The sequence below is a fragment of the Festucalex cinctus genome, chromosome 3 (assembly GCF_051991245.1).
Source record: "Festucalex cinctus isolate MCC-2025b chromosome 3, RoL_Fcin_1.0, whole genome shotgun sequence".
In the NCBI taxonomy this organism is placed as follows: domain Eukaryota; kingdom Metazoa; phylum Chordata; class Actinopteri; order Syngnathiformes; family Syngnathidae; genus Festucalex; species Festucalex cinctus.
The window spans coordinates 3,636,429-3,659,652 of NC_135413.1; the positions used below are offsets into that span (position 1 = coordinate 3,636,429).

General features: G+C 40.3%; 1 protein-coding gene across 12 annotated transcripts in view; it reads left to right on the forward strand.

Moving 5' to 3' along the window:
• The window catches only part of magi2b (membrane associated guanylate kinase, WW and PDZ domain containing 2b), a 738,212-nt gene that overhangs the window by 405,110 nt on the left and 309,878 nt on the right, over nucleotides 1–23,224 (forward strand). For all 12 annotated transcript variants that reach the window (XM_077515476.1, XM_077515479.1, XM_077515478.1 and 9 more), the window contains one exon: nucleotides 11,373–11,430. In XM_077515476.1, the coding sequence (XP_077371602.1) occupies nucleotides 11,373–11,430 (58 nt within the window). The remainder of the gene's footprint in view (nucleotides 1–11,372; nucleotides 11,431–23,224) is intronic.

The window sequence follows — 23,224 nt, forward strand, 5'->3', positions numbered from 1 at the left end:
TAGGGGGCGCTATAGAGTCACGTTGTTATGACGACTTCATAATATCAAATTTTTCGCCGGACCTGAGGAGTGTGCAAAGTTCGGTGAGTTTTCATGAATGTTTAGGTACCCAAAATCGCGATCGTTTGCGGAGAATAAAGAAGAAGAAGAAGAAGAAGAAGAAGAATTTTTACAAAAACAATAGGGACCTCGCAGCGGTCGCTGCTCGGGCCCTAATAATAATTTTTACAAAAACAATAGGGACCTCGCAGCGGTCGCTGCTCGGGCCCTAATAATTCTTACAAAAACAAGAGGGACCTCGCAGCGGTCGCTGCTCGGGCCCTAATAATAATAATAATAATAATAATAATTTTTACAAAAACAATAGGGACCTCGCAGCGGTCGCTGCTCGGGCCCTAATAATTTCTACAAAAACAATAGGGACCTCGCAGCGGTCGCTGCTCGGGCCCTAACTAGAGCTGCGAGCAGCTATAAAGGGCCCTCGCAGCCCAGGCCACGTTGGGGTCCTTGCACGTTGGGGTACTTGCACGTTAGGGTACTGGCACGTTGGGGTACTGGCATATTGGAAACAAAATTTCTTTGAAAATGGCATAATAAACGTTTACATGTAGAATATTTTTTTTGCCAATGTGTGTCAAGCTCAACGGGTTTTGGTGATTGTTAAGACCTGCAAAAATCAGCGTCCTTATTTATTTTTAGGCAATGAGTTGCCCTGATTGGTATTTTTTGTAAAAGTGTATACATACATCATCGCTCGTTGTACTCATTGCACAATGTTACTTTTATTGTCCAAAGGGGCAATCAAAAATGAATAAAACAAAATGGAAACGTACATACGTTTGGATCGGTGTGAAGCCAGTGAACAATTTGAGTGGTGGAAACTAAAAGAATATTCATAAATGACTTAGTTATCACACTTAGAATGAGTTTACATTTTTTGTACAAAATACCGTATGTGTTTTTTTTTTTTATATATTATGCCTCAAGGGCTAGGTGGCGCTGTATTTATAACTGAATGTTGTCATAGAGATACCTTCAGGCCTTGATTATAAGCATACATGTCAAGTGTGGGATTTTTTTTGGAGCATGTACCGTGGAGTTATTATGCATATCCTTCATTCACGATATTGCTTTTAATGTCCATAGAGGCTATCAAAAATAAATAAATAAAGTACATATTTGGATAGGTCTGATGCCAGTGAACATCTTGAGTGGTGGAAAGTAAAAGAATATTCATAAATGACTTAGTTATCACACTTAGAATGAGTTTACATTTTTTGTACAAAATACCGTATGTGGGGTAATTTTTTTGTTTTGCCTCAAGGGCGAGGTGGCGCTGCATATATAACTGAATGTTGTCATAGAGATACTTTCAGGCCTTGACTATAAACATACCTGTCAAGTTTGGGATTTTTTGGAGCATGCACCGGGGAGTTATTAAGCATATCCTTTTTCATTGCGAAACGTGGTTACAATTTTTGTAAAAATACCGTAAGTGGGGTATTTTTTTTTTCATGCCTCAAGGGCTAGGTGGCGCTGCATATATAACTGAATGTTGTCATAGAGATACCTTCAGGCCTTGACGATAAACATACATGTCATGTTTGGGATTTTTTGGAGCATGTATCGGGGAGTTATTCAGCATATCCTTTTTCAGTGCGAAACACAAATTTTGATGCCCCGCCCTCATCATATAGTATTTCCAAAAGTCAAGATTTTTCCGTCTGTTGTTAGCTCAGGTCTTGGCATGGTCCAGGTCAAGTCATAAGTCAGTCGGATAAAACGTGTAGGAGAAGTGGGCAAAAGTATGCCCCCTGAAAATGTGCAAAAATCGTCACAAATGGGACATTCAAAAATTTGTAGCTCACTTCCTGTTCATTTTAGCATATGGGTCCAAGACACTTTTTTTGTAGGTCTTTGGCTCCCTCATACACGTAAAAATTTTCGTAGATCTTGCTTAAACGTACAATCGGGGCTGCTTCGTTAAAAATTTCTAGGGGGCGCTATTGAGTCATTTTTGTAAAAATAGCACAATCAACAATAAAATATTGTTCATTTTACCAGGCCAGATGTGTGTGCCAAGTTTCATGAGTTTCTGCGCATGTTTAGACCCTCAAAACTGGCGTTGTTTTCTTGGCGAACAGTGCTTAGCCACGCCCACAGCGATTCGCGAAAACTCACAAACTTCGTGTTGTGACATCATGAAGGCCGAAACCCTCATCTGAGCAAATATGAGGTTGGTCCAGTTTACGTGTTTGGAGAAAAAGGTACAAGAAAATTCATAAGAAAGAAAATTGCCAGTAGGTGGCGCTATCAGTACGATGAAATATAAGTTCGTAGATGTCTTAAGGGCTGGACTCTCATCAAATGTGTGAAATTTTGAGTAGATAGGATCATCTCGGTCAAGTTCATGCAGCTTTTATTGTCACGAAAAGTCTTCAGACTTTGCGGCACCGTAGCGGCCACGGCCTTTGGCGAAAAGTTACAATATTTGGTGTGGGGCATGATCAACATCTTAAGGCTTTTCTGACCAATTTTAGCCTGGATCCCTTCAAGGAGCTTAGCGCAGTAGCTAAAAACGTAAAGTATGACATTTATTGTTACCACTAGGTGGCGCTATATGTATAACTGAATTTTATCATATAGATGTTTTCAGGCCGTAACTATTACGTTGCCTGAGAAGTTTGAGATTTTTTGGAGCTTGAACATGGGAGTTATTAAGCATTTGCTCTTTCTGGACAAATGAAATTTTAAAGGCAATATTTGATGCCCCGCCCCCGTCATATAGTATTTCGAAAAGGCAAGATTTTTTGCCCAGTTGTTCTCTCAGGTCTTGAGATGATAAATGCCAAGTTTGAAGTGAATTGGATGAAAAATGTTTGCAAAGGGGGAAAAAGCATGACCACAGTTAATGTGCCAAAATAGGCCAAAATTGGACATTAAAAAATTCATAGCTCACTTCCTGTACATTTTAGGAAATGGCTTCCACTGACTTTTTTGTGCGTCTCAGGGTGCTACACGTGCCTGACAATTTTCGTAGCTCTAGGTCAAACGGGCCGGGAATGGTTTTTATTTTTCTACGCTAGGGGGCGCTATCGAGTCGCATTGTTATGACAACTACAAAATATCAAATTTTTCGCCGGGCCCGAAGAGACTGCAAAGTTTGGTGAGTTTTCGTAAATGTTTAGGCCCTCAAAAATGCGATTGTTTGCAGAGAATAAAGAAGAAGAAGAAGAAGAAGAAGAATTCTTACAAAAACAAGAGGGACCTCACAGCAGTCGCTGCTCGGGCCCTAATAATAATAATTCTTACAAAAACAAGAGGGACCTCGCAGCGGTCGCTGCTCGGGCCCTAATAATAATAATTCTTACAAAAACAAGAGGGACCTCGCAGCGGTCGCTGCTCGGGCCCTAATAAAAATTCTTACAAAAACAAGAGGGACCTCGCAACGGTCGCTGCTCGGGCCCTAATAATAATAATTTTTACAAAAACAATAGGGACCTCGCAGCGATCGCTGCTTGGGCCCTAATAATAATTTTTACAAAAACAATAGGGACCTCGCAGCGGTCGCTGCTCGGGCCCTAACACTGGAAAGTTTTACCCTGGTTGATGCAAGGACACTTGGTCGAGTTTTCTCCCAGGTCAACCCAACAACCTGCCTTTTCGATCCGATTCCCACATCACTTTTTAAGACATTTTATGGATTTTTCGAGGAACAGATTTTAAATATAGTCAATTGCTCTCTTCAGACGGGTGTCTTTCCTGCCGCCTTTAAAACGGCGGTGGTGAAGCCCCTTCTGAAGAAAAGCAATTTGGACCCCAGCAGTTTTAATAGTTATCAACCTATATCCAACTTACCCTTTTTAAGTAAGATTTTAGAAAAAATTGTTTTTATTCAATTAAATTCATTTTTAGATACAAATAATATTTTTGAGAAATATCAGTCTGGTTTTAGGATGAACCACAGTACCGAGACTGCCCTTTTAAAGATTTTAAATGATATCAGGTGTAATGAAGACATGAAAAAGCTTACAGTCTTGGTGCTACTGGATTTAAGTGCTGCCTTTGATACAGTAGATCACCACATTTTATTAAACAGACTTAGAAGCCTGGTGGGCATCTCTGGTGCAGTTTTTAACTGGTTTTATTCCTATCTCACACACCAATATTTGTTTGTAAGTATGGATACATGTTCCTCTGGAACCCATGAAATTAAATGTGGGGTTCCCCAAGGCTCAATCTTAGGCCCATTACTTTTTAATCTTTATATGCTTCCCCTTGGGGAAGTCATCAGGAGACACGGCGTCAACTTCCACAGTTACGCTGACGATACACAGCTGTATATCGCCGTGTCACCTGGTGACATGGGGCCTATTGATACCCTTTTAAATTGTATTTTAGACATTAAGTCATGGATGGCAAAAAATTTCCTGCAGCTCAACCAGGACAAAACAGAGGTTTTAGTCATCGGTCCTGAAGGTCAGAGAGAGAAACTTTTACCTAAACTACAAGATTTTAAACCCACGCAATGTGTAAAGAATTTGGGCGTCATTTTTGACTCTGAGCTTACTTTTAATCCTCATATTAAAAATGTAGCCAAGATCGGTTTTTACCATCTTAAGAATATTGCCAGAGTCCGTTCGTTTCTCTCGCAGGCAAACACGGAGGTGCTGATGCATGCTTTTATTTCTTGTCGTTTAGATTATTGTAATTCCCTGCTCTCTGGTCTTCCCAAAAAGAATATTTCAGTCCTACAGCTCCTTCAGAACTCAGCTGCACGTGTGCTGATGGGGACCGGAGGGCGGGAGCACATTACACCAGTTTTAAAATCGCTGCATTGGCTCCCCGTGCGTTTCAGGATTGATTTTAAGGTGCTTTTATTAGTTTTTAAATGTCTTAATGTCTTGGCCCATCTTATTTATCTGACTTGCTTTTACCCTATTACCCCTCGCGGCTTCTGAGGTCTTCTGGCAGTGGCCTTTTAACTATTCTTTTAACTATAAAGGTGAGGACCAAGACACATGGTGAAGCTGCCTTTAGCCACTATGGTCCTCACCTGTGGAATGGCCTGCCGGAGAGCATCAGGTCTGCAGAGAATATTTATGTTTTTAAGAGGAGGCTTAAGACTTACTTTTTTAGTTTGGCATTTGATTGATCTTTTTTTTATTTTATTATTATTATTATTATTATTATTATTATTATTATTATTATTTATTATTTTTATTTTTATTTTTATTTTTTTATCCCCTTTTATTTATTTAACTATTTTAATCTATATTGTCTTGTAGCTTTGTTTTTATTTATTTATTTTTTCTATCGTGTTTAACTGTTTTCTTTTCGTATTTAAATGTTTTTATTTGGTAGTTGTTAAATTTTTAGCTCCAGTATTTTCTCATGGGGGAGCCTCCACAGTGAGAGGGATGCTTGGTCTTCATCCATCTCACTGTGGATGAACTCCTCCTGAGTGCCTTTCCTTACAGGGTACTTCTGTACCCCGCCATGTTGTGGTTTTCATGTTGTTTGTTGGGTTTTGGATGTGTCTGAGGGTACGATCATGGGGATGGGGGGGCTTTTTCTTTCTTTTATTTTATTGTATTATGGATGTTCAGCACTTTGAGTTGCATTTTAAATGTATGAAAGGTGCTATAGAAATAAAGTTGGTTGATTGATTGATATTTGGGCTGGAACTGATTTTAAGCTTCTTCTCCTAACCTTTAAGGCCTTAAATGGCCTGGCTCCGTCATATCTGTCGTCGGAACTACTCACTCCATATATTCCACCATGCCTTCTTTACTCTTCAAAATAAAAGTCATAGTCAACCGCGTACATAGTCTCCTCGTACATATGGCCTATCTATATATCACAAGCGTTTTTGTTTTTTTTTCATGCAAGGGTGTAAAGGAGGGTCTCGCGCAGCTTCATTCTACACGTTGGTTTTAACCAATCATGGCCATGGGTGAGTTTCTTGCTGAAGGGGGGAAAAGCACGAACATTTTACCAGCTAGAAATGCACGAAGCGCCCCTCGCTGTTCAACATGGAAACTGTGATTAATTCTGCGAAAACAGAATTATTTGAGCGTCCATTTGTCAATGAGGTTTGTTTGTTAGCTCCGGTGTCGGCGCTGGCTTCCTGGTTTTGTCACAGTTGCATATCCTGCCCCCAAACACAACGTTGCTCTGTGATTGATCCAAACCGCCAGTGGTTCAACGGCCGATATCTACGGGGTGGGGGGGAGTGCTGTAGAGAGAGAGAGAAAAAAAGCTGAGTATGCCATCGAATGGACCAATCACGAGCGATGTTACAACCTGCCTGTTCATTTGACGACATGTGCGCTGCACCCGGCCATGAGCGACGCAGTACTTGACTTTAATGACTGGCGTTGATCATGTGATGTACTCCGGTCATTAACGCAAAGGCAAACAGAAGTATAAACCAGGCTTGAGGCTTGACTGCAATGTTATTTAAAAGAAATGGTCTGCAGGTGGCAGCAAGTATAATATCAGCGAGTATTACACAAGGATCTTGTTGCAGAAGAAGAGAAATAGGAAACGTAGCACTGCAAATTTATGCTATCTAACCTAGACTTAACTGTTATGTCAAGCCATAAAGTCTTATTGATCTTGTTATGAGAATTATTTACTGTACAAGAGCAGAATTTCTAAGATTATTAATCTTGTTTTAAAAATATTTGTCTTTTATTTCTTACTTAGTTAGGAAATCCTAAAATTAGTTAATTTTCACGCGTAATAAGCTAATATGCTCTAAGAGTCTATGTTCACTAAAAAAAATCAGATATCTAAAGCCTGGTTCACACGGCAGGAGAATTGGCCCGATTTTAGCCCCGAATTTCCCCTTCCGACAATCGTAAGGACGCGCCGAGACGCAAGCGATAATCTTCACAGATAATCCTGCCGTGTCACCACTAGTGTTGTCCCGATACCGTTTTTTGGTCCCCGATACCGATACCGATACCCAGCTTTGCAGTATCGGCCGATACCGATACCATACCGATACCTAGAGTTTATTTTCTCAACATGCAAAAGCTGTCCTGCCATTGGTTCAGAGCATTCAAGGGCCAATAGGATATCTTAGGTTGGCATGCAGTGAGCATGTCACATATCAGTGAATGTCGTGCACGAGCAAGACATAAGATGGTGCATCCAAAATCCTATATTAACTTTGGAATTAATGGTATCGGCATGTTACTTGTGAGTAGTCACCGATACCGATACCACTGTTTTAATGCAGTATCGGCACCTTTGCCGATACCAGTATCGGTATCGGAACAACACTAGTCACCACACACGGCGCCCCCCCGATGTCGGCGCTCGGAAGGACCCCCGACTTGAAATCGGGCATATCCTACATGTTGGATTTTTTTGGCCCGATTTCACTCCGCGCAGCAGATTGACAGTGTCGTGCAGCCAATCAGAAAGCGAGCCAGCGAGGAAGCCGGTGGAGAATCCAAAATCAAAACAGTCATGACGCAGCAGAAAGTCTGTGCTCGCGCTATTACACTCTTTTTAGTTTTTTAATTATTTGTATTATTATTACTTTTTTATTTATTTATTTTTTTTAATACACGCACACACATTCTCCACAAATAAACGTGGTCTCCGGGTGGGACGCCAGCACCGATAGCAAGCGATGTCTCGCCAGTGCCCATTTACACTCCTTTATTAAACAAGACCTTTTCTTTTTATGCCGCTTTTTCGGCTGAAAACCAGGATGGACTCATGTTGACAACTCGGAAGCCACGTTTAATCTCGAGAGGTTTTGCGAGACTTCCCATCACATTCTTGAATGAACTCGGCTCGTGTGGAGTGTGTTGATTGTGCAGTGTGGCCGCACACCACGCACGGTACGTTCAAAACTGGAACTCCGGTGATTTTTTTTCTCTTCACGTGTTGTGTCTGTCAAAGATTGGAAATCCGCCGACAATTTTAAAATCTTGCCGTGTGAACCAGGCTTAACCTAGACTTAAATGCTTATATCAAGCCATAGTCTTCTTTGTCTTGTTTTGAGAATTATATACTTTGCAAGAGCAGAATTTCCAAGATTATTAATATTGTTTTAAGATTATTTGTCTCATTTCTCACTTAGTTTGTCAATCTTAAAATTGGTTCATTTTTATGCACAATAAGCCAAAATGCTGTAAGAGTCTGACAAGTTATTTTTTACTTAAAATAAGATTGTCAGATAAGATCATTCTGCTTATTTTAAGATACTTATTAGCCTTGAGTGTTAACAGCCAGTTTTAAGGACTGTGAGGCTCAAGACAAATATTTTCCACATTTTAAGATGACTAACCAACATCAAAGGGCAAGAACTGGGGTTTCATGAACTTAATTTTCTTATTTTAAGATTTTGCAGAATGTACTAACAAGATAAATGGAAAATATAAGTGTGAAAACAAACAAAAGCACAATATAGTAGGGATGCTCAATTATGAAGAAAATATTAATCAGAATTATTTTGGTAATAATTGGAAACACGATTAGGAAGATCATTTCTTTTTGGTAGAAAACAAGAAAATGTTTAAACGTAAAAATATTCAGACAAATAAAAATCTTTGACATTATAATTATTCAAGTTCCCTTTGGATGAAACTAAAGTGAATAGTTATTTAAAAAAAAAAAAAAAAAAGCAAGGTGCAAATGTATAAATTTAAACAACTCAAAATTAATTGTAATTTAAATTATTATTATTATTATTATTATTTTAATTATTTTTTTTACAATTATACTGATTTTTTATATTGTGGAGTATAATAATTGAAATTGTAATTGATTTTCGGTTAATTGCACAGTCCTACAACATACAGGACTGTCTCAAAAAAATTAGAATATTGTGGTAAAGTCCTTTATTTTCTGTAATCCAATTAAAAATACCAAACATGCCATACATTCTGGATTCAACTAATCACTTGAATTGTCTAATTAACTCAAAACACCTGCAAGTGTTTCCAAGTGAATCCAGAATGTATGACATTTTTGTTTTTTTAAATGCATTACAGAAAATAAAGGACTTTATCACAATATTAAAATTTTCTGAGACAGTCCTGTTGCATTTTATTGTAAGCAATTTCCTGGTTTTGTCTTACTTAATAAGCTCATTTGCCCTCTTTCCAGTGAACAGGCAAACAGCTCCGTGGTCTAGTGGTAGAGTGTCTACCCTCAGACACGGAGTTTGTGGGTTTGATCTAGTGTTGTTCCGATACCGATACTGGTAGGGGTGTTAAAAAAAAATCGATTCGGCGATATATCGCGATACTACATCACGCGATTCTCGAATCGATTCAATAAAAAAAAAAAGAGATTTTTTTTTTTTTTTTTTTTTTTTTTTTTTTTTTTTTTAATTGCTCAGAATTGTTCATTCGGTAGTCTTACCGATTCAACGTCTTATCATCATTGCCTTTTTTTTTTTTTTTTTTGTGTGTGAATCGATTTTTAAACTTCCATTTTTAATGGAAAAATATTCAACAAAACGTCTGACTTCGGGTTAGGATTCACACCTTGAGCATGGAAGAATGTTATATGAACGGAACATTAAGCCTTAATATTTTATTTTAATGCTGTTCAAACATGAAACAGATTACAACCTCTATAAGACTGAAATTTCAGATAAATAAATAATACATTTTCATATAAATCTTACACTCTACAAGCTTACTGATTAGTATTTTCTAAATTTGAATGAAAAAAAATCACAACAATCGACTTATAAATTCGTATCGGGATTAATCGGTATCGAATCGAATCGTGACCTGTGAATCGTGATACGAATCGAATCGTCAGGTACTAGGCAATTCACACCCCTAGATACTGGTATCGGCAGAGGTGCCGATACTGCATTAAAACAGTGGTATCGGTATCGGTGACTACTCACAAGTAACATGCCGATACCATTAATTCAAACGCTAATATAGGATTTTGGATGCAGCATCTTGTGACTTGCTCTTGCACAACATTCACTGATATATGACATGTTCACTGCATGCCGATCTAAGATATCCTATTGGCCCTTGAATGCTCTGAACCAATGGCAGGACAGCTTTTTCATGTTGAGGAAAAAAAATCTTAAGTACAACAACATTTTCATTCACAATAAATAGTCAACAGTTATAGTGTTTATGCGACGAGGAGAAAGTTGTGAGCTGGCTGTCCGAATCGCCAAACAGACTGAAGGCACTACATATTAAGCCACGATATTGTGCGGGGCTATGTAGTGAATGAGGGGTTAGGGGACAAGGGTGGACATTCGGACACAGCCTGGGAGTGTCGTCTTGTCACTAGCGTAGTGTAGAGCAGCGGAAAGGAAGTAGAAAATAAGCTATGGTCAGAACAAAACAGTTTAACCCTGGAGGACTGCTTTTTGGCTTAAAAAAAAAAAAATCCTCATCATCACCTCATCAAAGCACAACAGCGGCGATCGAGTTGCTGCACGTCAAGGAATGACGCTTGCTTCATCAAGCAAATGCAACGAGCAACCGTTGAGTGATGATCTGCAGGGTTCACGGCTTGTTTCACCGGTCACGTCGGCCCCTGGACCACTGTATGCTGCGGCATACAGTGGTCGGACCAGCCAATTGTTTTTTTTGTTTAGTTTATTTTTTTGTTTTTTTGTTTTTTGTTTTTTGTTTTTTGTTTTATGTGCAATACACTGTTATTTTGTTATCAAAAGTACTTTTTGGAATGTTGTTTTATTGTAGGAAAACATTATTTTGATATTTGAGCTATCACAGAAGAGAAAATAGTATGAAAGTCCGTTGTGCTTGAAATGTTTGTTTTACAGAAAGCTCTTTTTCTATGTTTTTTCTCGGGAATTTGAATTTTGACAAGACTTAGCTATATTCTAACGCTGATAACTAAAACAGAAAAGATAGAAATACACTTCCTTTTTTCTGATGAAAGAAGAGAGTATAATCTTTCTTTTGGTATCGTCCATGTTTATATAGCAATAGAACACAATATTCTGTGGGCCTTGAAAGATCAGTCAAAATCCAGTAAAACCCTGGTTTCGAAGGAGGCTGTTCCAATGAAAATGGCTGGAATTCAATGAGTTAAAGTCATTCTTTATTGCAGACATACAAATCCATACAAATAAAAAACACACAAAAAGAAAATTTGGGGAAAAAAGTGGGAATCACCGGACTAATCAATGTTTATTCCCGTCCCCCACTAGAGTACAAACACAAATTAGCTTTCTTTTCCGATTATCGACTACTGTCAAGGAAAAATTACATTGGGAGTGCAGGCCCATGACCTAAGGTGTGTGTTATCTCCTTTCAGTGGCCCTAGTGTTTTGTTTTGTTCTGCTGCTCATTTCATAAACTGACTTAATTTCCCTCATTTGTTTCCCCGCACCTCAGAGCTGCCCTACGGCTGGGAGAAGATCGATGACCCCATCTACGGCAGCTACTATGTGGAGTAAGTCGCAACGGCGAAAGCAACCATTCCATTGTTTGCATCCTTATGAATTAGGAATGACGTTTTCTCGCTTGTCTTTGACGTTTAACTCTCCTTTGTCAAAACTCTTTTAAAAGAATTCTAATCCGCACGAATTATCAAAATATGAAAGGTTTATGCTGCAATATTTATCGAGTGGATTTTTTTATGCCCTTCGGCTGTACTCATAAATTGCCTTGAGGATTTACCGATTTTGCAGGAAATATACAGTAGCCTACACGTGCATCGCAATAAATTTGAATATATAAAAGTTCATTTATCTCAGTAGTTGAGTTCAAAAAGTGAAGCTTGTATACTATACAGATTCATTAAACAAATGGGGAGATACTTTTCAGACGTCTAGATGGCTACGTAATTTCATTTGCAAAGACAATTTGTAGTTATGTAATATTGGCCTTTCTTCAGATTGAATTGTGGGATTTCATTAGCTGTAAGCTTGAAAAAAATTGTATTAAAATAAAAATAAAAATGGACTTTTATTTGTGTGTAGTAAATCTGCAAGTTTTAGTTTTTGATTGTTTTTTTTTCCCTCAGTATTCTACCTATAGAGATTAGGGGTTTACCTCAACAGCTGACACATCTATCCAAAAGTCAATTAAAAAACAATCGTGCTTTAGCATTAAAAACACAGATGTCAGGTCGAAACCGAAATTATTTAAAATTATTTATACTGGTGTGAGCAGCTATAAAGGGCCTTCACAACCATGGCCACGTTGGGGTAATTAGATTTTGGGGTACTGGTAAAGTATAATTGTTTTTGCTAGGCCGTATGTGTGTTAAAAGTTTCATGAGTATTCAGTAAAATATGACCCCTGTAAAAAGCCAAAAACGATGCGCATTTCCCAAAATAAATTCAAAATAGTGGACTTCCTGATAGTTTTAGCAAATGGTGACTGAACACTTTTTTTTGTAGGTCTTAGGCTGATAGATATGGCTCCCAATTTTCACAATCCTATAGGTGAAACAATCGTGAATGCATCGTTAAAATCGGTAGACAGTGCTATTGAGCCATTTATTGAAAATTGCACTTGAAATCTCTAAAATATTGATGTTCATGACGGGTCTGATGTGTGTGCAAAGTTTCATGAGTTTTCACCCATGTTTACACCCTCAAAAACAGCATCAATTTTATTTGCGAACAGTGCATTGCTATCGCAACAGTCTGCTATGAAATAAAAAGCTTTTGATATTTTTTCATGTTGAACATCTTAAGATGAAACACGGCAACTTTGAAGACGAGCTGATGAATTTTGTAAGAGGAGTTCATTAAATTATCACCTACAAAAGGCCCCAAAAAATGGTAATAAAAAAAAGTCAATCAAAATGGGGTACTTCCTGTTAGGTTTAATATGGCTCCAAATTACTTTTTTGTACATCGAGGGTTGTTAACTCTTTTTATTGCCATATATTATCAAAAAAACAAACAGTGGCAGCTGATTTCGAGCATTTTAACTTCCAAGGCAAACAGAGTATATTGTGCACTTTTACTACATATAAAATGTGGGTACCAAATGAAAGATCGCATTCCAATATTTCATTCGAAAAAAAAACGTTATGTTTCTACCATATTCCATTATTTAGTAATAATCACCATTAGAAAGACATTTGAGAGACATTGCGCAAAAAATTGAGAAGATGAGAAAACAAGCTTTTTGTGAAGATACATTTTCTCCACAACAGTGACTTTGACATGAATATTTTTTGTTTCGTGACGTTCTGTGAATTCTGTTTAATGTGACAAAGGCTTTGATCATTCGTCATCCTTGAAAACGTTTGGTTTCATAATTCCCTACACCAGCAGCCTGTTGAAAAGCGATACAATGCTGCCATCTGCTGGCCATAGTTAGTGGCTGTTTTTTATTTCACAAGTCCATTGACCAGCAGCGCTGCACTTCGATGTTGCACTTCCCACTGATAAAAAATAAAATAAAATAAAATAAAAAATAATACGTAGTTGATATCATTTAACATTTATGGCGGCATACGTCGTGATTTTACTTGTGGTTATTAAATGTTTTTGGCGGTCAAAGAGTTAAGTATATGCCTTCAAATTTTGATGGCTCTACATGGAACCTACAACCGGGAATACTTAGTTAAGAAGCAATTTTGATCTTAAAGGTAAAAAATGCTGCGCAATTCCCAAAATAAATTAAAAATGGTGGACTTCCTGTTAGGTTTAGCACGTGGCTCCAAAAGACTTATTTGTACATCTTGGGCTAATAAATTTACCTCTTAATTTTTACAAATCTAGGAGAAGGCATAGGTATGGCGACTTTAAAATATCAAAATTTTTGGCAGGTCCGATATATGTGCAAAGTGGTGAGTTTTTGTTCATGTTTAGTTACTCAATAATCCACATCTTTATGGAAATAATAACAACGGCATGCCATTGCAGCGTTCCCTGATCAGGCAGTAATTACTAAACAACTAAATAAGCGCATACCTCAGCAGTATGCCGTTAGAGCCGGGAGGACTCCAGCGCTCTTCTTTTAAAGCTGGGAGAGCGGATACGTCATTTTGTTTTGACCAATTCTTGGTCTCTTAGCCGATGAAATGCTTCAGAAAAGACGTGAGAGGGTGACGTGGGCCTCGTAGCATGTCCTGGAATTTATTCGAGCATTTATGGCTGACGACCAAGTCGACTAGGTCGACTTTAAAAATAGGTCGACTGGAAAAATGTAAGTTGACGTTCTGCCCTGAACCATGTTTGCGCCGTCGCCGTCCATGTTTCACACGGACCTTTTATGCCACCGCGTAGAGTGTGTTGCAAACTTCCGTGAGATGGAGGCAGACGGAGTAAAAAATGACTCCTATTTGGTTGGTCTGATTGGTTGTTTGAATTTGGAGGTGTGTTGCACAGCCGCCATTAGCCTAACTGCGAGAATACAGTTCTTTTACTGCAAGCGTGTACATGTACACTCGTCCAGTATTTACAATATGTATTAGTTATGATTATGATCCTCATTGGTTGCAATATTTTAAAATGTAGGAAAAGCAAATGGATAGCAGGACAGAGGTACAGGCTCTTCTAAACATTTGGGAGACAAAGTCATCAGGACGACTTTGAATCGGCGTCACCCAAGCCACCATGCACGTTATTACTGCCAAGCTTGGTGTGCTGAACAACTAAAATGTTCACACGACCCTCAAAAAGTCGGTATAAGCTGCAAAGATACACCAAGACTATAAGACGCTCATGAATTAGTACAGCGCGACCGCTGGGCCAACTTCAGCGTCGTCTTCTCCCTTTCCCGACAGCAGCTGATTGGACAATAGACGTTACGTGTCTGTCGGGAACGCGCATGATGTTACGCATACGCACCAGCTGTACGACAATACGCCTCAGTTCTTTTAGGTGCGAAAAGAGGTGCAAAAGTGTCAAGAAAAGTGGGAATTTGCGCGGACGCTGGCAGGAGAAACGAACTCACTTCGGACATTTATGGATCTGAATGGGATGGAATTAACCTTGCACTCTCAAGATGAATTCTCACGGTATTTGTGAGTTCACAAACCCCTGAGAAACATCTTGGACTGCTCCTGTTGATTTCTGCTGATCCGAAACACTGGTGGTTCGGACCAATCACAGAGCGACATTTTGTTCGGGGGCGGCATATGAAACTGTACCAGGAAGCCAGCGCTGACACTGGAGCTAACAAAAAAAAAAACTGTCGTTCATTTTGAGTTTGATGACGTAATTGCGGGCAAGTCTCAGTTCTCCTATCTGCTGGTCATGCTAGTTGTGTACATTGACAGGGAGCCACAAACTGAGAAATGAGATGCTTGCAGTATGCTTTTAGCTTAGCTTGTGTGTTGGCTGTGGGACATACCTGTGTAGTTTGGATCCATGCATTGGATCGTCACGGAAGTTATTCTTTTGGCTCGCGCGCAGTACCAACACCGGGATATACAAGTGCACCGAGAGGACTCGATAGCCATGGGCTCCTGCTACTGTCTTCAGTTGCATGCTGTCACTCGTTGTGTGCACGCGCGTGCGCACGCACACTATCCCGTGACGTGTCGCGAGTCCGGCGTTGACGGTGGGCGGACCCCCCAAAAAGGTGCGTGACGTCTTTGCATTATGTTTACAACATCTGGGGAATGAAGCGTCTATGAGCGCTACTTTGCTAGCTCTCTGTAAACACGGAAGTAGCTTGAATAGTGATGCTACTGAAACATAAACAAAACAAGTAGAGCACGGCGCAGAACTCTTGCTATTGTTATGAAAACCATAAAGCCTCACTCGCAACCGATTCGCAGCCACGCGATATCCGGTCCACAGCTTTACAAGCAACGTATCTAAGGATTCGCGGTGGATTTTGTATCGGTTGACGAGTTTGCTACCGATACGGTCGTTTAGCTCCCCTTGACCACCGATGGTTCGGTCGAATCGTTTTTTTGTCCCACCTCTAACGGATGGACGCTGGAATTAATCTTGTTCTCGCAGATTTACTCACTGTTTCCTTGTTGAATGTTGAACAGAGAGGGGCGCTCTATGCATTTCGAGCTGGTAAGATGTTCGTGCTTTTCAACCCTTTGGCAAGAACGAAGACGAAATTTTCACCCATGGCCGTGATTGGTTAAAACAATGTAGGATGACGCATCGTCCAATCAGCTTGAATTATTGTACAGAATGTCCCGCCTTTCCCGTCCAAATTACTGTGGAGAGGTACCAGATTGATATTGCGGAGAACTCACTGACCCATCTGGCTATTGCCAGGTTAGGATGGAATGGCACTTGGGTGACACTACGAGATCTTGGCGCATAACCCAAGTTATTTGAAAAATCTTTCTGTGCATGTGTGCGATACCGTTAGTATGCTCCATCAATGGACATTGTTGGCTTCGACAACTCAATGTTTGAACTAGACAAGTGAATACGTCAGGCTTAATCAACATATGATGAAGATGACACACTATTTAAGTGCATTATTAATATTGTGATCAAATTGGATTTTTCATTATGTTGTACTATGAAGTGATTTTCAGGAAAAGTACAATAAGTAAGTGATTTGAGTTTATTCAGGGCTAATGCTTTGCGTTTACTAATCGTTTAGCATAGGCTAATAATGTTGGTGTTTGTGTAATATGTGCATGTGTGCAGAGAATATAAGGAACAATAAGTATTCATATCTACTAAATTCAACTCAGGTTCAACCTTAGTGGACTTTAACAAAAAAATAATTATAATTATTTATTTTTTTTTGGGGGGGGGGGGGGGGGGCGGGGCTATTAGTCCATGTATTGACGGAATAATTGATAGGCGACTCAATTTTTAAAAAGTCGTCAGTGACAGCACTTTTAGCAATGTTGGCACTGCTCCGCTTGACTGTCGGCAGAACGCTCCCACACAGACAGTCACAGCTCTCCACATCTCCCATACACACTGGAATGTCCAGGATTCTCTTTACCCCTCCCCAGTGTCCCGAGGACAGCTCAAAGGCACTGTGTTTTACCCATCAACAATCCAATGGCCTACAATTAGCCACTTTTGTTTTACAAATGCAGCCATTACCTGCCAGATTAGCGGTTTCCAGGCAAACCCTGCTCACTACCTCTTTACAAGTGAATTTAATATTCAGTGAGGGCTTTGCCACCAAACGATTTGATGAGCAACAGCTGCAGCACCACATAATCCAATGACAAATGCAGAAAGGAGAAGGTGTAGCAGTGCCAATTAGGCTCAGATAACTTCTGCAATTCTTGATCAAATCTGTACTAAAACAACAAACTGTGGTAAAGAAACGCATTGAAATACCAAAAGCATTTTCTTGTTTCTAGACCTTTTACAATAAATAGCTGAATGACCTATTATTCTTTTCTTCAGTCAAAAATTTATATTTTTCTTTGTCTATATTGCAGCAATTTCTAAGTGAAGATTTGTTTGAATCTTGTGTGTGCACCAACAATAAATCTCAGCAAGAAATACGAAACATTCTGACCTTTTACTAAAAAACTTTCCATCGTGATCACAAAAGTAGAAATATTACTAATTGTAGCCCGTTGAACACACTGTGGTGTGATTAAAAAATATTGTACCTAGTTCTAAAGATATCGGTCTCTTTGTCATTCCGTCACAACCAATGTTCCCTCTGTAACGATTATCGGCCGGTTGTAACTTTTTGCAACCTCAGTTCCAAAGGAATTGAGCTCCTGTGGCCTGAACATGCCACTGTGGGGGGTGGGGAGCACAAGAACAACCCCCCACAAACAGCCACACATGCTCTGACTGACACGTGCACGCGCACACACACACAAATCAGGACAGTAAAAGCCTTCTTAGAAACTTGACTTTCTTATTTTGCAACAGAACAATGAATTATGAAATGTTATGTTTGCCATTTGTGAAATGTTGACTCCATGAAATGTCATGAAAATGTTCCATTGCAGTGGCAGATTCTCCACTAAACTTTCATGTGTATGCACGTTTTAACAGTGTAAGCTAGGTAACATTTCATTTGAGGTATTCAATTGTACGTGTTGCATTGATTGAATTCTGACCTTAGAATTTCAACAAACATGGGATCCAGATTCAATCTGATTAGTCTCTACCAAAACCTTCTCTAAGCTGGTAACTTTCCACTGTGGTCTCACCGGCCCCCCTGGTGTGGAGGCCGCCGCCCTCCCAATTTAAAAGCACGCTCCCTGCGTGCTGCTCTCTCTCTCTTCCGCTGCTTTGGCTCCCGCTCTCTTCACTGCTCCTTGGCTCCTTCCTGGTCTCCATCGGCGCAGCTGCCAGACAAAGGGCTAGCCCAGCTAGCTTAACCTCCAGCACACGGCAACGCACAGAAGCCATCGCGTGTTGCGACAGGCGCAGCGAAACACGCTGCTTTTGGTCCCTGCACAAGGCTCAAACGGATGGTGCCTTTCCAGGCACACTAGGCCTCAACCAAAAAGGGCCCTTCCCAGCCAGCAGGTTGACCCCGTGACGCTCAGTTGGCCAGCCGGACGACCTGTCTCTCCCTCTCCTGAACTGAACCTTCTTCATCCCTTCTTCAAACGGGCTTGGTGAGTCTCCATCCAGGGTCCTGCTTCTGAGACCAACCCCCTCTGTAAGTGCAACTTTGCAGGCCTTCGCCAGATTACAAATTGGTGCAAACTAGGTTGATTGTGGGTCCCATGTTGGTTCGATTTAAGAAACCCATCACCTTGGCTAAGACCGTTTCTTTTTTTCTTCTTTTCTTCTCCTTTGATTATTTTTATTATTTTAGTTCTCGTTTCATTGCCTATCATAGTAGTTAGTTTTGCTTCTTTAAATTTTAAGTAGATTATCCCACCTAAGTTAGAGAATAAACGTGCACAAAACTCAACCCCTGGTTTACTGTGTGTGTGTTTCAACAATTTATAGTGACCTCTAAGCTGAACAAAGAACTCACAAAATTGTAGTAAGGGCACAACCTTCATTTTAATGACTGATTCAACGAGGTTCTCATCTGTTATCCTGATAAAATTATCAAAAAGAGATGTGGTGCTCCGCAGGCAAGCTCAACTTAATTTAAATATTAAGTTTGAGTCTCCTTCAATTAATGAGCCATTTGATTATTAATTTAATAATTAACAATTATTGATTTAATAATTAATTGGACCGATTTCCCTTACATAATGGTGCCCCGTGTGAGGCCAATTTATGTTACATATTTTGTGAAACACACACATGTAACAATCCAAAAACAGCTTAGTGCAGCGTGTTCTTCTGGGAAAATTTCAGCTCGTTTCCATAGCAACCTAACTACAACTTTATGCCAGAGCCAATCCGCTGTATAAAAGCAGTGTATTTGAAGCGCTAAATAACAGTCTAACGACTAGTTATTGAGAAGAGAATGAATTTGTCGACTATGTGAATGTTACACACACAAAAGTGGAAGAGTAACGATCACATTTTTTCTTTTTTTCTTTTTATTTATTTATTTTTTTTTTTTCTTTTTTTTTTTAAAGAGCTCAGAATTGTTCATTCGGTAGTCTTACCGATTCAACGTCTTGTCATCATTGCTCTTTTTTTTTTTTTTTTTTTTTTTTTTTGTGTGTATGTGTGCGTGCGTTTGCGTGCGTGCGTTTGCGTGCGTGCGTGCGTTTGCGTGCGTGCGTGCGTTTGCGTGCGTGCGTGCGTTTGCGTGCGTGCGCGTGCGTGCGTGTGCGTGCGTGCAAATACGTATAAATTTATACTCATTCATTCACCTAAAACCTTATAAATATCCCATTACCCTTCGCCTTAACCAGGTACTTCAGAATCTTGCCAGAGTCGTGAGGTTTAAATGGTCAGGAGACCAGAGAAAAGGTCAGAAAAAAAAAGAAATAAAGAGAAAAGAAAGGTAAATCAAAGTGAAATCCAGCACCGACCAAACACTTCCTGCCTTCCCCATGATTACAAAATCAAAGTCTTACGCCAACCCCGGAAGCCTCTAAATTCCAGCAAATTTAGCGAGATCTCAAGAGCCCAGAGGAAAAACTAAAGAGAGGAAGGAGGGAAGGATCGATAAGGCAGAGTGAGATCCATAGAAGCCAGTACATCCAATCCATCAAGGTGAAGTCCAGCACCAACAAGACCCCTCCTGCGTGGTTACAAAACCAGAGTCTTATGCCAACCCCAGAAACCTCATACTTCTAATAAATTAAGATCTCAAGTGACCAGAGGAAAAACTAAAGAGAGGAAGGAGGGAAGGATAGATAAAGCAAAGTGAGAACCACAGACACCAGCACCAACTGATTCAAGGGGCTGTGGGAGGGAGAGGGTACTTCTGTTGAGTTTCAGTAGATGCTGGTGCGACGGATCTGGCATGCATAAGGACCACCACAAAAGAAAGAAGCCGTCAACCACGGTCCAGAAAAGCGAGCACCCCCCCCCCCCCCGCCCCCCCCCCCCCCCCCCCCCCCCGGAATCCCCAGGCCGCGGCAGCACCAAGGCCACCCCCAAGCCACCCGAGCGGACACCGGTCGGCGAGCCGACCCAGACACCCGGAACACCCCCGCCCCAGCCCCGGCCCACACCCCCGAGCCCAAGGCCTCAGAACGAGGCCCAGCGGGCCCCCACAGCGCCCCACCGGTCCCCAGCCCCCATCCCCCCACGACCCCCCCGCACCCCACCCAAACCCGCCACCCCCGATCACATTTTTTCTATTGCATGCAAAACTTTTTAGGCCTGGGAATGTTTTTTCTAACTCGTCACGAATTCTGATTGGGTTAAAAATATATTCCAAACCTCACGTGGCGCAATCAGCTTAGCTACCTGATTACGTTACAAGCCTTTAGGCTGAGGAAATAGTCTAGTGCACGAAATTCTGCATTCAGACCACCATTTGAGTCACAGCACACTTCTCAAGGTGTTAAGTTGACTCCCTTTTGTTGGGTAGCGTAGGGCACATGGTGCTAAAACTGCTAGCCTTTTGTGTAAAACACACGTGTTAAGATCCGCCATCTTTGGAGGCGTATCCTTAACTTAACTGGGATTCAGGTAACCACCCCTTGAAACCAGTCGACCAATAAACTAATTTGAGGGGCGGGCCCAACGGCCAGACTTCCAAGTCGCTCCTCATTTTGCTGTGGCCTCCAAGAGAGGATCACGTCTCACCACGTGACCCCCCACTGAGAGCCCAGTCTCTGCCAAATTGTAGCACTGAATAACTAGTTATACAGTTCGCTTAAATTGTTGAAATTAGATTTCCATCTGATTAACACTAAAGTGTACTGTTTGCTTAATACTCATATTGCTACACGGCCAGCTGCCAAACTACAGCCAGTATAGTTGACTCCTGCCTTCTCGCAACTCACGTGTGAAGAGGGACACATCACAGCCCCCCTCCCCCCGTGAGCCTACTGTCTGCCTTCTTCAACATCGCATTCAAAGCACTTTATAATTTAAATAATCAAGTTACCGTGATTTGAAACTAATCGAGGGATTTAAATTACTACTGTACCGTCCTAATCTATGATTTTTTTTTACTAGATTTAAGACAATTTAACATCACGTGTCTTCGCCACTCTTAAACGTTACATCATAATATCTTCCCTACTCCTGTTTCACCAAGTGTTAACACTGAGTTTAGGGTTAATATTTTTGTACGTTTTGCACTTTTTAATCTTCATTAATTCCGTCGTGTTTAATGAATTAACACCGTCTTACAGTAAGTAGTAGATTCCCTTTCCCCTCGACGCGAGTCCTTACAGGATACTAGCATCGCGATATAAACCCATGGGAATTAAAACGTTTCCGTGGTTTCCGTTCCTTGATTTATTTAAATTATAATTATTAGTGTCTTCTTGATAATTCGCCGTCAGTGCCGCGCATAACAACACGCGCTATTATCCGTAAGGAGTGAATTTAACGTGTTTGACAGATTGACAGCTGGCGACACACGCACGCTCAACTTCCGGTGACGTGCCACTCATTGACAAAGTTTACGTTAGCGGCGTCTTGCTAACAACTTTGCTTGCCAAGTGCTACGATTTTAAAACTTGTGCAAGGTAATTAAACGCTCGTTTTAAGACACATTCTGTGTCACTTACGAGCGACGGAGTTGTTTTGTCTATGCGGTAAAGTCATAAAACTTTATTGATCGAACAAAAGTACGACTCTATACTACACACAGGAGCCTCGTTGCGTTTTAAACGCCGACGGCGTCCTCCTGTGGCTATTCACGGTACCGCAGTCGAGGAACTTTTGCTAACAAAATTAAAACGCTTGATAACTTTAATTATTGACTTACCAAAGAGTTTGTTTAAATAATTAACCACCATTTTCAAGTACTTAATTTTGTTTTAATTAAAAGCAACACTCAACCAGTAGTGTATAGCTTTTCTCGTTGTAGTAAAAGTGTTTACCCAATTTTTAGGCACTTTTGGAAACCTCTATTGAATTAAATGTAATTTTAATTTAATGTGACTGTCCTTAGTAGACTTTTGTTTCCTAAAACCTGTAACCTCAAATGTATGCTGTGGTTAATAGTAATTTAGCAGACTAAATTGCTTAACACAATACTTTGTTGAGGGTCTTCAATTATTTAATGCATTGCCATTTAAAATAATTGGTAACATATTTGGATACCATCCTTTAATCTGTGCCTTAATAATTTTGGTAAAACATTTTGAATCAACTAATTGAGCCCAAAAAGCTAATCTTTAAGCATTTTCAGCATTGTCTAATTGGCTAACAATTAGTCCTTCCAAATTGAGTAAAGTGAGCTTACGCATATCTTTGATATTATAACGCTACTTTTAACAATGGATGCTTTGGAAAATGCCCTTGCGACCGTGACTAACAATCTCATTCCAGGCTATGCCGACGCGACAGCCAGCGCTAGCGCAGAGATTCTTGACACCAACATTGCGCAACTCGTTTGCGACGCTCAACAAGGGTCGTTAACCCACGAAGATATGGCACAAATCCTCAGCCGACTAATGGTGAATTTAGTGGCTAGGTGGAAATTAAGTGACCATGAGCTTGAACAAGTGAAAAGCGTTCTGACAGCAGAACAGCAAATTCACGCCCAAGTTAGCAGCAAGCTAACCGAGTTGGAAGCATGGTTGCATGAATCTGACCGCGTGGACTTGGGAAACCAAGTTACAAAATTGACACAGGAACTCAAAGTGAGTACACAAACTGCCCGCACGCATGAACAAAATTGGCATAATGCCACATCTGAAATTCGTGAGCTAAAAGAATGCATTGCAGAACTATCAAATCAGCACACTGAAGCCCATTGGATTGATCTCCAAACTGAGCATGAATTTGACAAGTACTTGCTAGCTCTCGCGAATGATGAAA